This window comes from Leuresthes tenuis, unplaced genomic scaffold (genome assembly GCF_036924035.1).
Source record: "Leuresthes tenuis unplaced genomic scaffold, fLeuTen1.0.hap1 SCAF_14, whole genome shotgun sequence".
Classification (NCBI taxonomy): domain Eukaryota; kingdom Metazoa; phylum Chordata; class Actinopteri; order Atheriniformes; family Atherinopsidae; genus Leuresthes; species Leuresthes tenuis.
Window position 1 is genome coordinate 828484 of NW_027325368.1, and position 12865 is coordinate 841348.

The following is a 12865-nucleotide window of genomic DNA, read 5'->3' on the forward strand; positions in this document are numbered from 1 at the left end:
CCAGGGGCTAATGCCCCAGACAACACAGCTCTCAGGATCATGGGGATACTCAAACCCCTCCACCACATTACGGTGGTGATACTATGGAGGGGACGTTTTCACTTTACAAAGCTTTAGTGTCAGAATTGACACTAGATCAGAAAAACAGCAGGTACTGATTATAGTATGCAGAACTACCTCTTAGCCCGATTATGCCAATAGTAACAAAAATGGATAATCCATCAGTTTGAATAACCAGCACTAAATGAAATATTGTTATCAACATCTGACAAAACAAAGGACAAGGCAAAAAGTCAGGACACAGGATCACAATTCCCAAATCCCGTGCAGCACAAGATTTATTGAAAATCGAGTTTAATAAAAACAGACAAACATCTTGTGACCAGATACATTTAATTCAATGTCAATACATGTAATGTCACATGTGAAAGACAAGAACAAACTATAAACTGTATGATTAACCCCAAATGTAACCTGACAAAATACATTTAATTTACATTAAAACAATTCAAGAAAAATGTACTTGTAATTGAAAGGACATAGAATATTGGGATCCACATGTCATAATTATGAGAGACATCTTTCATTTCATTGGACACATTTTGGTCAATGTGACACAAACTTAAACATCAGTAAAAACTCTAAACAGTTCTGTTAATCTGAAACTGTACTTTTAACCAGCAATTTTTCACATTTTGCAAGAACACAACTTCTCATCTGTGCAAGTTCTCACGTGATGCGACAAATGGGTATTTAGGCCAGATCTTTCCCCATGTTTGACAAGATTATGGCTTCTCACTTGTGTGTATTCTAAGATGGTTAACCAAACTTTTACTATGACTGAAATTTTTTTCACATACTTCGCAAGAATATGGCTTCTCACCTGTGTGAGTTCTCATGTGGCACAACAGATAGCTGCGTCGACTGAAACGTTTCTCACATATTTTGCAAGAATATGGCTTTTCACCTGTGTGAGTTGTCATGTGTCGCAACAGACTGCTACTTTGACTGAATCTTTTCCCACATATTTTGCAAGAATATGGCTTTTCACCTGTGTGAGTTGTCATGTGGCTCAACAGACTTCTAATTTGACTGAATCTTTTCCCACATATTTTGCAAGAATATGGCTTTTCCCCTGTGTGAGTTGTAATGTGGCTCAAAAGATGGCTCCGTTGACTGAAACGCTTCTCACATATTTTGCAAGGATAAGGCTTTTCCCCTGTGTGAGTTATCATGTGGCGCAACAGACGGCTACTTAGACTGAATCTTTTCCCACATAATTCGCAAGAATATGGCTTTTCCCCTGTGTGAGTTGTCATGTGGGACAAAAGACTGCTGCTTCGACTGAAACGCTTCTCACATATTTTGCAAGGATAAGGCTTTTCCCCTGTGTGAGTTGTCATGTGGCGCAACAGACTGCTACTTAGACTGAATCTTTTCTCACATATTTTGCAAGAATATGGCTTTTCCCCTGTGTGAGTTATCATGTGGCGCAAAAGACGGCTACGTTGACTGAATCTTTTCCCACATAATTCGCAAGGATAAGGCTTTTCCCCTGTGTGAGTTGTCATGTGGCTCAAAAGATGGCTCCGTTGACTGAATCGCTTCTCACATATTTTGCAAGGATAAGGCTTTTCCCCTGTGTGAGTTCTCATGTGGCGCAGCAGACTGTTACTTAGACTGAATCTTTTCCCACATATTTTGCATGAATATGACTTCTCACCTTTGTGACTACTTTTGTCATATTTGATCAATAATGAGTGAGAGACTCTTTTCCCCAGACCATCGCAAGTGTAAGGTTTAATCTCATCTGTGTATTCAGTTATTTGACCTTTTAACACTGACAAAGCAGAATTGTGAGAGTGGAGCTGATTACTGTTTGGTTCTGAATTCTTGTGGTTGCTTTCCTCATAAGCAGGATTCACCAAAAGGAAATCAGTCTTCTGTCTTATTAAAAGCTGCTCTCCCCCATGACAGAGTTCTTCTTGTTCTTCTTTAATCTGCAGAGGTTCTGCTTCCTCCTGTTCCTCTTTAATCTGTGGAAATCTTGGTTCCTTCTGGTTCAGACTCGAGTTCCCCTCCTGGTTACAGAGCTGCTGGTCAGAAAGAATGTTCTCCAGTGCAATGACATGTTGCTGTGAGAGGTCTGGAGATACAAAGGGACACAAGATAAAACATTACTGCAGAGAGGAAATACAGTCATTTGAAAAACAAAAGATATCAGTCAATTTTCAGGTTTTACATATCAGGATATATGCAATTTGGTCCTTATCAGGTCTGAAAAATTAGACGAAAATGCAGAAACAACGTGTATAAAAGTCCATCCAATGATCAAACAGCTTGAAGAACCACCTTTAGCAGCAATAGCTTGAATCATTTTCTGTATGACATTATGTTCCTCTAATTATTTCTAACTTACTCTTGAGGTTCCACAAAAGGTTCTTTCTGATTAATGCTTCTTCCCCTATTTAAAGTCAGCGTTCAGAGACAACAAAGAAATGAAACAGCATAAAATCAAACCTGAACAACAAGCAGTACATTTTAACAGGAAACAAAGAAGTCAGCTCACATCTTGTATTTCAGTTTAACAACCATGTTTCCAGCTCAGTCGGTTTCTCCTGTGTCTTCTACAGACTGTGAGTTTGACTCTAAATGTTTCTGCTTTTAAACACATTCATGTTATTTCTGTCTGAAAAATAGCTGCAGCTGCACCTTAACTTTCTCTGTGAGCCTGAAATAAATGTAACGTAGAGCTCTGATCAGGATCCTCCATCAGTCAGATTCATGTGTGAGTTCATGCAGCCCATCACGGTGTTCCGTACCTATTCTGTGTAAGATTATTCGGGGTTTCCAGGTGATATCCAGCAGTCTGCGCTGATGATCGATCTCTTCCTCGTACTGGTCAACATCATTTCCAGTCTCTTCTAACTTTTCCTCACCTTCGGGTTTGGATTGAAGTGGCATAAAGGTATCAGTCTCTTGACTCAGAACAAACTGTTCTCCTTGACTGGGGCAGAGCTCATCCTGTTCCTCTTTAATCTGTGGAGGTTCTGGTTCCTCCTGATCCACACTGGAGTTCCTCTCCTGGTTACAGAGCTGCCGGTCTGCGAGAACGTTCTCCTCCTTACAAACGTCTTGTTGCGAGAGTTCTGGAGGGATGAAATGAAAACCGAACAGGATTACCAAAGTGATAATAGAGAAATGCCCATCTGACCACATCAAAACTGTGTTCCAAGTGAAAGATATTTTCACTGGGGACAGGAACCTTTGGGGGGGTTCTGTGGTCAGCCTCAGAACTCTCTTGGATTAACCGACTGCAAACCAAAGCCAGAGGAACAAGCCTGAGCTGCCGGACCAATTGTTTGCATTGTGTTGAAATTGACTTTCTACAAGTTGGGATTCTTGTCCTGTGGATTAGTCACAGTTCTTGCTCAGGTTTCCAAAGCTCTGCTCCCCTGTTGTAGGAATAAAGACGTGGCTGTGTGTTAGTGTGGTTCACCCTCTGGAAGCCCTGCCTGACCAAACCTGGAACTGCAGCATTTACCTGTTCTCAGTGAGAGGGGACAAGCTGCGTCTGGTGGACCGCCTTCAGGTTCATTCTCAACCCCCAGAGCTGACTCACAGAAGCTCTGGTTCAGACCAACAACGTGAGAAATGTGCGTGTAGGAGGAGCACAGCAGCTCAAAAGTTAGGAGGCTCAGGAGCAAACTCACACTCAGGAGATTTACAAGTTTAAATCCTACATAAAAACAGAGATCCTACAGAAAATAATTAACAACCTGACAAAAACAGTCCTCAAAAGCAGGTGGTAGGAACCTGAGCTGTAATAGCGACAGGTCTAACTTTAATGTTTCATTTTGGTCGATCATTTAAAGACTGTTTTAGTCACGTGTCTGCTTCACCGTAACTTTCTCTGTGAGCCTGAAATAAATGTAACGTAGAGCTCTGATCAGGATCCTCCATCAGTCAGATTCATGTGTGAGTTCATGCAGCCCATCACGGTGTTCCGTACCTGCTGTGTGGGAGTTTATTCGGGGTTTCCAGGTGATTTCCAGCAGTCTGCGCTGGCGGTCGATCTCTTCCTCGTACTGGACGATGGTTTTCTCAAACTCTGTGAATATTTCTTCAGCAGCAGCAGTTAGTCGCTGGCTGATAAACTCTCTCAGATGCTGAGCTGAAGACATTGTTGCTGCTCACACTCAGATATTCAGCTCAGACAACACCACCGTCCTCCTGCTGAGTCCCACACGAGGACAGAAAACACTGCTGGGACAGTTTCTATGTTTACTTCCGGCGGGTGTCACACTTTGAAGTTCCGGTGGAAGAGCACATATTGTTCCGTCCAGTTGCTCTTTCCACGTCTTTGAAACCTTTTCGTACCTCTTGTGTAATTTCTCATTGATCATTAATCCTCGGGACAAAATGAGATACTGAACAGTTAACAGTTCATCAATGAAATAGTAACAAATGAGGAATAACAGAACATAAGCACAAAAAATAGATCAGATTCTTTACAAGCGCAGCAGTTTGAAAAACTTATTGATGAATGTTTAGTATGTCGCCAATGACAGAGAAAAAAACAGAGACTGATGTTATATTTCAGTACTTTCTAAAAAAGATGCTCAAATAAGCGTGTTTTGGTAAAAAGAAAAAAAAAATCTTTCAAAAGAATAATGTAAATTCTTCAAAATAAGGTTTTAATTTGGTGAAAAAAAAAAAAGTCTTAGTTATTTTGGTCTTAATTCAATCTTCCACACGATCAAATGGGAAAAAAACACATGAAGGGAATTTTAATCTGTAGTTGTTTTAAAACAGAAACTTGAAATTTCAAATGGGGGCAACATACAAGACAAGTTGTACCATGAAAGCAGAGCAGCACAAAGATGTGTTGAGTGTAAAGTTGTCAGTCGGAGGAGCTGACTCACAGAGCTGTGAATGAGTCCTGTCACTGTGATCAGGCTCCTCCTTCTAATCCACCAACTCAGTGTTGATGAAGACTGAACAGAGACGACAGCCTTCTTCATACTTGCTGTAGCTCACAGTTACTCAGCACTGCAGACATGAGGCCTCTGTTCATCTCAGGGCTGCTGGCTGCTATGTGTCTTGGTGTGAACGCAGCTCTGTTTCTTTGATCAATCCAACACTGACATGATTCTTTAACGTGACACTGATACTGTTTGTCTGTGTTTTACAGAATGCAGAGCACAAAAAGACAACGTGCTGCAACCACAAAGAGATGTGACTGCTGCTGAAGGAGAGACAGTAACTCTTGGCTGTCTGTATAACACCAGTTCAACAAATTATTATCTCTTCTGGTACAAACAGGATGGAAACAACAGCCCTGAATTCATTCTGAGTCGCTTTAAGATTGGAGAGGGGAAAACAGTGGAAGAAGAAAGATTTTCATCCAGTCTGAATTCCACCTTCAGATCAGTTCCTCTGAAGATCCAGGAGCTTCATCCGTCTGACTCTGCTGTGTACTACTGTGCTCTGCGGCCCACAGTGACAGGAAACACCAAAACTCTGTACAAAAACCTTTGGAGCAAAGACAACACAATACTCCACAACATCCACTAGAGGGACTCACACACTGTTAAAGCACTGGTTGACCTCATCTGTCACACCTCACACTCAGTCAATTTTTATCCTTTGAATGGTGTTATGGAGTTTTTTCTCGACTCGATATCATGGTTCCGAATATCTAAAGATCCTCAATGTCCTCAACGGAAAGAATCGCCAGGCACACGACCCTCCACTGCTCCCAGGAGTCCCTCATGTAACCAGCGGCGAATGTTCCATCAGGACAGGCGGGTTCCCCTGGACCCAAACTTTCGTAGAAAAGATTCTTTCAATTGCGTTGAGAGACCAGTTGACCAGTTCCATTTTAGTTTGGAGAGCAATGCAGAGAGAGGCACCAAAGTTTGAGACAGGACAGGACAAGACAAAGAAGAGAAGCAGGGAGATAAGGGAGAGGGAAAGATACAGGAGAGCAGAGAAATGCGACCGCCTTCATTGAGAGCCGGAGGCAGACGATACACAATTTTATGTGTATCTGTCACCAGACGACTGCAGCCCAGCAGATGTACTGTGTCAGTGTCTGGAGGAAATAAACACCTGGATGAGAGAGAATTTCGAGTTGGCTTTCTGACTCTTATTCGGGCTGAGCCCGACCGAGGCCCTGGAGCCAAGGCTTAGTTTGCTCTAAGGGGGTGTCCCGGTGTCCCTTTTCCAGGCAAGCAAACTGTTGTTTTCTGCTGCCACTCAATCGAGATCTTTGAATAACTCTTATTCTGATCCCTCCCCTAAAGCTAATTTGCCATGGGAAACCCTACCAGGGGCTAATGCCCCAGACAACACAGCTCTCAGGATCATGGGGATACTCAAACCCCTCCACCACATTACGGTGGTGATACTATGGAGGGGACGTTTTCACTTTACAAAGCTTTAGTGTCAGAATTGACACTAGATCAGAAAAACAGCAGGTACTGATTATAGTATGCAGAACTACCTCTTAGCCCGATTATGCCAATAGTAACAAAAATGGATAATCCATCAGTTTGAATAACCAGCACTAAATGAAATATTGTTATCAACATCTGACAAAACAAAGGACAAGGCAAAAAGTCAGGACACAGGATCACAATTCCCAAATCCTGTGCAGCACAAGATTTATTGAAAATCGAGTTTAATAAAAACAGACAAACATCTTGTGACCAGATACATTTAATTCAATGTCAATACATGTAATGTCACATGTGAAAGACAAGAACAAACTATAAACTGTATGATTAAACCCAAATGTAACCTGACAAAATACATTTAATTTACATTAAAACAATTCAAGAAAAATGTACTTGTAATTGAAAGGACATGGAGTATTGGGATCCACATGTCATAATTATGAGAGACATCTTTCATTTCATTGGACACATTTTGGTCAATGTGACACAAACTTAAACATCAGTAAAAACTCTAAACAGTTGTGTTAATCTGAAACTGTACTTTTAACCAGCAATTTTTCACGTGTTGCAAGAACACAACTTCTCATCTGTGCAAGTTCTCACGTGATGCGACAAATGGGTATTTAGGCCAGATCGTTCCCCATGTTTGACAAGATTATGGCTTCTCACTTGTGTGTATTCTAAGATGGTTAACCAAACTTTTACTATGACTGAAATTTTTTTCACATACTTCGCAAGAATATGGCTTCTCACCTGTGTGAGTTCTCATGTGGCACAACAGATGGCTACGTCGACTAAAACGTTTCTCACATATTTTGCAAGAATATGGCTTTTCACCTGTGTGAGTTCTCATGTGGCTCAACAGATGGCTGCGTTGACTGAAACGTTTCTCACATATTTTGCAAGAATATGGCTTTTCACCTGTGTGAGTTGTCATGTGGCGCAACAGACTGCTACTTTGACTGAATCTTTTCCCACATATTTTGCAAGAATATGGCTTTTCACCTGTGTGAGTTGTCATGTGGCTCAACAGACTTCTAATTTGACTGAATCTTTTCCCACATATTTTGCAAGAATATGGCTTCTCACCTGTGTGAGTTGTCATGTGGGACAAAAGACCGCCATGTCGACTGAAACGCTTCTCACATATTTTGCAAGGATAAGGCTTTTCACCTGTGTGAGTTGTCATGTGGCTCAACAGTTGGCTGCGTCGACTGAAACGTTTCTCACATATTTTGCAAGAATATGGCTTTTCCCCTGTGTGAGTTGTAATGTGGGACAAAAGACTGCTGCTTCGACTGAAACGCTTCTCACATATTTTGCAAGGATAAGGCTTTTCCCCTGTGTGAGTTGTCATGTGGCGCAACAGACTGCAACTTAGACTGAATCTTTTCTCACATATTTTGCAAAAATATGGCTTTTCCCCTGTGTGAGTTGTCATGTGGCTCAAAAGATGGCTCCGTTGACTGAAACGCTTCTCACATATTTTGCAAGGAAAAGGCTTTTCCCCTGTGTGAGTTGTCATGTGGCGTAACAGACTGCCACTTAGACTGAATCTTTTCTCACATATTTTGCAAAAATATGGCTTTTCCCCTGTGTGAGTTGTCATGTGGCTCAAAAGATGGCTCCGTTGACTGAAACGCTTCTCACATATTTTGCAAGGATAAGGCTTTTCCCCTGTGTGAGTTGTCATGTGGCGCAACAGACTGCTACTTAGACTGAATCTTTTCTCACATATTTTGCAAGGATAAGGCTTTTCCCCTGTGTGAGTTATCATGTGGCGCAAAAGACGGCTACTTAGACTGAATCTTTTCCCACATACTTTGCAAGGATAAGGCTTTTCACCTGCGTGAGTTGTCATGTGGGACAACAGACTGCTGCGTTGACTGAAACGCTTCTCACATATTTTGCAAGAATAAGGCTTTTCCCCTGTGTGAGTTCTCATGTGGCGCAGCAGACTGCTACTGAGACTGAATCTTTTCCCACATATTTTGCATGAATATGACTTCTCACCTTTGTGACTACTTTTGTCATATTTCATCAATAATGAGTGAGAGATTCTTTTCCCCAGACCATCGCAAGTGTAAGGTTTAATCTCATCTGTGTATTCAGTTATTTGACCTTTTAACACTGACAAAGCAGAATTGTGAGAGTGGAGCTGATTACTGTTTGGTTCTGAATTCTTGTGGTCGCTTTCCTCATAAGCAGGATTCACCAAAAGGAAATCAGTCTTCTGTCTTATTAAAAGCTGCTCTCCCCCATGACAGAGTTCTTCTTGTTCTTCTTTAATCTGTAGAGGTTCTGCTTCCCCCTGTTCCTCTTTCATCTGTGGAAATCTTGGTTCCTTCTGGTTCAGACTCGAGTTCCCCTCCTGGTTACAGAGCTGCTGGTCAGAAAGAATGTTCTCCAGTGCAATGACATGTTGCTGTGAGAGGTCTGGAGATACAAAGGGACACAAGATAAAACATTACTGCAGAGGAAATACAGTCATGTGAAAAACAAAAGATATCAGTCAATTTTCAGGTTTTACATATCAGGATATATGCAATTTGGTCCTTATCAGGTCTGAAAAATTAGACGAAAATGCAGAAACAAGTGAGTTTGACTCTAAATGTTTCTGCTTTTAAACACATTCATGTTATTTCTGTCTGAAAAATAGCTGCAGCTGCACCGTAACTTTCTCTGTGAGCCTGAAATAAATGTAACGTAGAGCTCTGATCAGGATCCTCCATCAGTCAGATTCATGTGTGAGTTCATGCAGCCCATCACGGTGTTCCGTACCTATTCTGTGTAAGATTATTCGGGGTTTCCAGGTGATATCCAGCAGTCTGCGCTGATGATCGATCTCTTCCTCGTACTGGTCAACATCATTTCCAGTCTCTTCTAACTTTTCCTCACCTTCGGGTTTGGATTGAAGTGGCATAAAGGTATCAGTCTCTTGACTCAGAACAAACTGTTCTCCTTGACTGGGGCAGAGCTCATCCTGTTCCTCTTTAATCTGTGGAGGTTCTGGTTCCTCCTGATCCACACTGGAGTTCCTCTCCTGGTTACAGAGCTGCCGGTCTGCGAGAACGTTCTCCTCCTTACAAACGTCTTGTTGCGAGAGTTCTGGAGGGATGAAATGAAAACCGAACAGGATTACCAAAGTGATAATAGAGAAATGCCCATCTGACCACATCAAAACTGTGTTCCAAGTGAAAGATATTTTCACTGGGGACAGGAACCTTTGGGGGGGTTCTGTGGTCAGCCTCAGAACTCTCTTGGATTAACCGACTGCAAACCAAAGCCAGAGGAACAAGCCTGAGCTGCCGGACCAATTGTTTGCATTGTGTTGAAATTGACTTTCTACAAGTTGGGATTCTTGTCCTGTGGATTAGTCACAGTTCTTGCTCAGGTTTCCAAAGCTCTGCTCCCCTGTTGTAGGAATAAAGACGTGGCTGTGTGTTAGTGTGGTTCACCCTCTGGAAGCCCTGCCTGACCAAACCTGGAACTGCAGCATTTACCTGTTCTCAGTGAGAGGGGACAAGCTGCGTCTGGTGGACCGCCTTCAGGTTCATTCTCAACCCCCAGAGCTGACTCACAGAAGCTCTGGTTCAGACCAACAACGTGAGAAATGTGCGTGTAGGAGGAGCACAGCAGCTCAAAAGTTAGGAGGCTCAGGAGCAAACTCACACTCAGGAGATTTACAAGTTTAAATCCTACATAAAAACAGAGATCCTACAGAAAATTATTAACAACCTGACAAAAACAGTCCTCAAAAGCAGGTGGTAGAAACCTGAGCTGTAATAGCGACAGGTCTAACTTTAATGTTTCATTTTGGTCGATCATTTAAAGACTGTTTTAGTCACGTGTCTGCTTCACCGTAACTTTCTCTGTGAGCCTGAAATAAATGTAACGTAGAGCTCTGATCAGGATCCTCCATCAGTCAGATTCATGTGTGAGTTCATGCAGCCCATCACGGTGTTCCGTACCTGCTGTGTGGGAGTTTATTCGGGGTTTCCAGGTGATTTCCAGCAGTCTGCGCTGGCGGTCGATCTCTTCCTCGTACTGGACGATGGTTTTCTCAAACTCTGTGAATATTTCTTCAGCAGCAGCAGTTAGTCGCTGGCTGATAAACTCTCTCAGATGCTGAGCTGAAGACATTGTTGCTGCTCACACTCAGATATTCAGCTCAGACAACACCACCGTCCTCCTGCTGAGTCCCACACGAGGACAGAAATTACTGCTGGGACAGTTTCTATGTTTACTTCCGGCGGGTGTCACACTTTGAAGTTCCGGTGGAAGAGCACATATTGTTCCGTCCAGTTGCTCTTTCCACGTCTTTGAAACCTTTTCGTACCTCTTGTGTAATTTCTCATTGATCATTAATCCTCGGGACAAAATGAGATACTGAACAGTTAACAGTTCATCAATGAAATAGTAACAAATGAGGAATAACAGAACATAAGCACAAAAAATAGATCCGATTCTTTACAAGCGCAGCAGTTTGAAAAACTTATTGATGAATGTTTAGTATGTCGCCAATGACAGAGAAAAAAACAGAGACTGATGTTATATTTCAGTACTTTCTAAAAAAGATGCTCAAATAAGCGTGTTTTGGTAAAAAGAAAAAAAATCTTTCAAAAGAATAATGTAAATTCTTCAAAATAAAGTTTTAATTTGGTAAAAAAAAAAAAAAGTCTTAGTTATTTTGGTCTTAATTCAATCTTCCACACGATCAAATGGGGAAAAAAAACACATGAAGGGAATTTTAATCTGTAGTTGTTTTAAAAGAGAAACTTGAAATTTCAAATGGGGGCAACATACAAGACAAGTTGTACCATGAAAGCAGAGCAGCACAAAGATGTGTTGAGTGTAAAGTTGTCAGTCGGAGGAGCTGACTCACAGAGCTGTGAATGAGTCCTGTCACTGTGATCAGGCTCCTCCTTCTAATCCACCAACTCAGTGTTGATGAAGACTGAACAGAGACGACAGCCTTCTTCATACTTGCTGTAGCTCACAGTTACTCAGCACTGCAGACATGAGGCCTCTGTTCATCTCAGGGCTGCTGGCTGCTATGTGTCTTGGTGTGAACGCAGCTCTGTTTCTTTGATCAATCCAACACTGACATGATTCTTTAACGTGACACTGATACTGTTTGTCTGTGTTTTACAGAATGCAGAGCACAAAAAGACAACGTGCTGCAACCACAAAGAGATGTGACTGCTGCTGAAGGAGAGACAGTAACTCTTGGCTGTCTGTATAACACCAGTTCAACAAATCATTATCTCTTCTGGTACAAACAGGATGGAAACAACAGCCCTGAATTCATTCTGAGTCGCTTTAAGATTGGAGAGGGGAAAACAGTGGAAGAAGAAAGATTTTCATCCAGTCTGAATTCCACCTTCAGATCAGTTCCTCTGAAGATCCAGGAGCTTCATCCGTCTGACTCTGCTGTGTACTACTGTGCTCTGCGGCCCACAGTGACAGGAAACACCAAAACTCTGTACAAAAACCTTTGGAGCAAAGACAACACAATACTCCACAACATCCACTAGAGGGACTCACACACTGTTAAAGCACTGGTTGTTGAGTCATTGGACTGATGACAAAGACAACAGAGAAATGAAGCAGTAAAGATCAGAGACAGTGCATGCAGAAGCTAAGCTAACTGTTAGCATTTTGTGTAGCAGCACGGTGTCACTTCCGCTGGGTGTCGCACTTCCGGCAGACTAAGGGGTTTCCTACAGTTTCCTACCTACCCTGCCGGAAGTAGGATTGTTTCCGTCTTTAAAAATAATGTGGCACAAATAAAGTGAAATAATATCAACGTTTTTTTAATTCAATTCAGTTTAATATTTAGAGAATTTAAATGGTTTATACTGCGTGAATGCTTAGTGTGCGATTTGCAGTAGTTAGAGGGGGTCGTCCAATAATCGGAAGGTTGGCGGTTCGATTCCCACTCAAAAGGATTGGTGACACTGACAGCTGGAGAGGTGTCAGTCCACCTCCTTGCCACGGCCGAGGTGCCCTTGGGCAAGGCACTATACCCCCATGCTCCCTGGGCGCTGTGAATGGCTGCTCACCGCTCCAGTGCATGGTATCTGTATCTATGGGCGTGTGACCTTGTGCGTGTCAACGGGTAACTACCTGGATGGGTTAAAAGCGGAGGACAAATTTCGTGTGTATGCATGACAATAAATCTGATCTTAATCTGAATCTTAACCGCTTCATCGTGGATGCATGTTTGTATTTACACCAGCAGCTCTGCAGCACAGCACCTGCCTCCACATTTACCGTTAAACACAGGGATAATAAATACAGTGTTGTGAAATCGATGGTTTATATGACCCAGAAGGCAAAAACCCAAAAGTTGCTGAGCTGTAACCCGAGAATAACATGCATCATTATAACAGGTAAGATGC

At 42.2% G+C, this 12865-nt stretch overlaps 2 protein-coding genes across 2 annotated transcripts; both read right to left on the minus strand.

Moving 5' to 3' along the window:
• Positions 1-468: 468 nt before the first annotated feature.
• Positions 469-4312, minus strand: LOC140268488 (uncharacterized). The gene is made up of 3 exons (XM_072363397.1): positions 4013-4312; positions 2823-3149; positions 469-2146 (listed from the first exon to the last, which is right to left on the minus strand). Exons 1-3 carry the CDS (start codon positions 4182-4184, stop codon positions 786-788), a joined length of 1860 nt encoding a protein of 619 aa, XP_072219498.1. The 5' UTR covers positions 4185-4312; the 3' UTR covers positions 469-785.
• A 2400-nt stretch (positions 4313-6712) lies between these two features.
• On the minus strand, positions 6713-10668 carry LOC140268479 (uncharacterized). Its single transcript, XM_072363384.1, has 3 exons — positions 10433-10668; positions 9243-9569; positions 6713-8897 (listed from the first exon to the last, which is right to left on the minus strand). Exons 1-3 carry the CDS (start codon positions 10602-10604, stop codon positions 7117-7119), a joined length of 2280 nt encoding a protein of 759 aa, XP_072219485.1. The 5' UTR covers positions 10605-10668; the 3' UTR covers positions 6713-7116.
• Between the last annotated feature and the right edge of the window lie 2197 nt (positions 10669-12865).

What these genes read in the sequence shown, in the direction of transcription:
- LOC140268488 (XM_072363397.1), bottom strand. Translation starts at nt 4,184, where the DNA reads ATGTCTTCAGCTCAGCATCTGAGAGAGTTTATCAGCCAGCGACTAACT. An exon ending in AATAAACTCCCACACAGCAG is followed by an intron (nt 3,150 to 4,012) that starts GTACGGAACACC and finishes TCATCCCTCCAG; the next exon opens with AACTCTCGCAACAAGACGTT. An exon ending in AATAATCTTACACAGAATAG is followed by an intron (nt 2,147 to 2,822) that starts GTACGGAACACC and finishes TTGTATCTCCAG; the next exon opens with ACCTCTCACAGCAACATGTC.
- LOC140268479 (XM_072363384.1), bottom strand. Translation starts at nt 10,604, where the DNA reads ATGTCTTCAGCTCAGCATCTGAGAGAGTTTATCAGCCAGCGACTAACT. An exon ending in AATAAACTCCCACACAGCAG is followed by an intron (nt 9,570 to 10,432) that starts GTACGGAACACC and finishes TCATCCCTCCAG; the next exon opens with AACTCTCGCAACAAGACGTT. An exon ending in AATAATCTTACACAGAATAG is followed by an intron (nt 8,898 to 9,242) that starts GTACGGAACACC and finishes TTGTATCTCCAG; the next exon opens with ACCTCTCACAGCAACATGTC.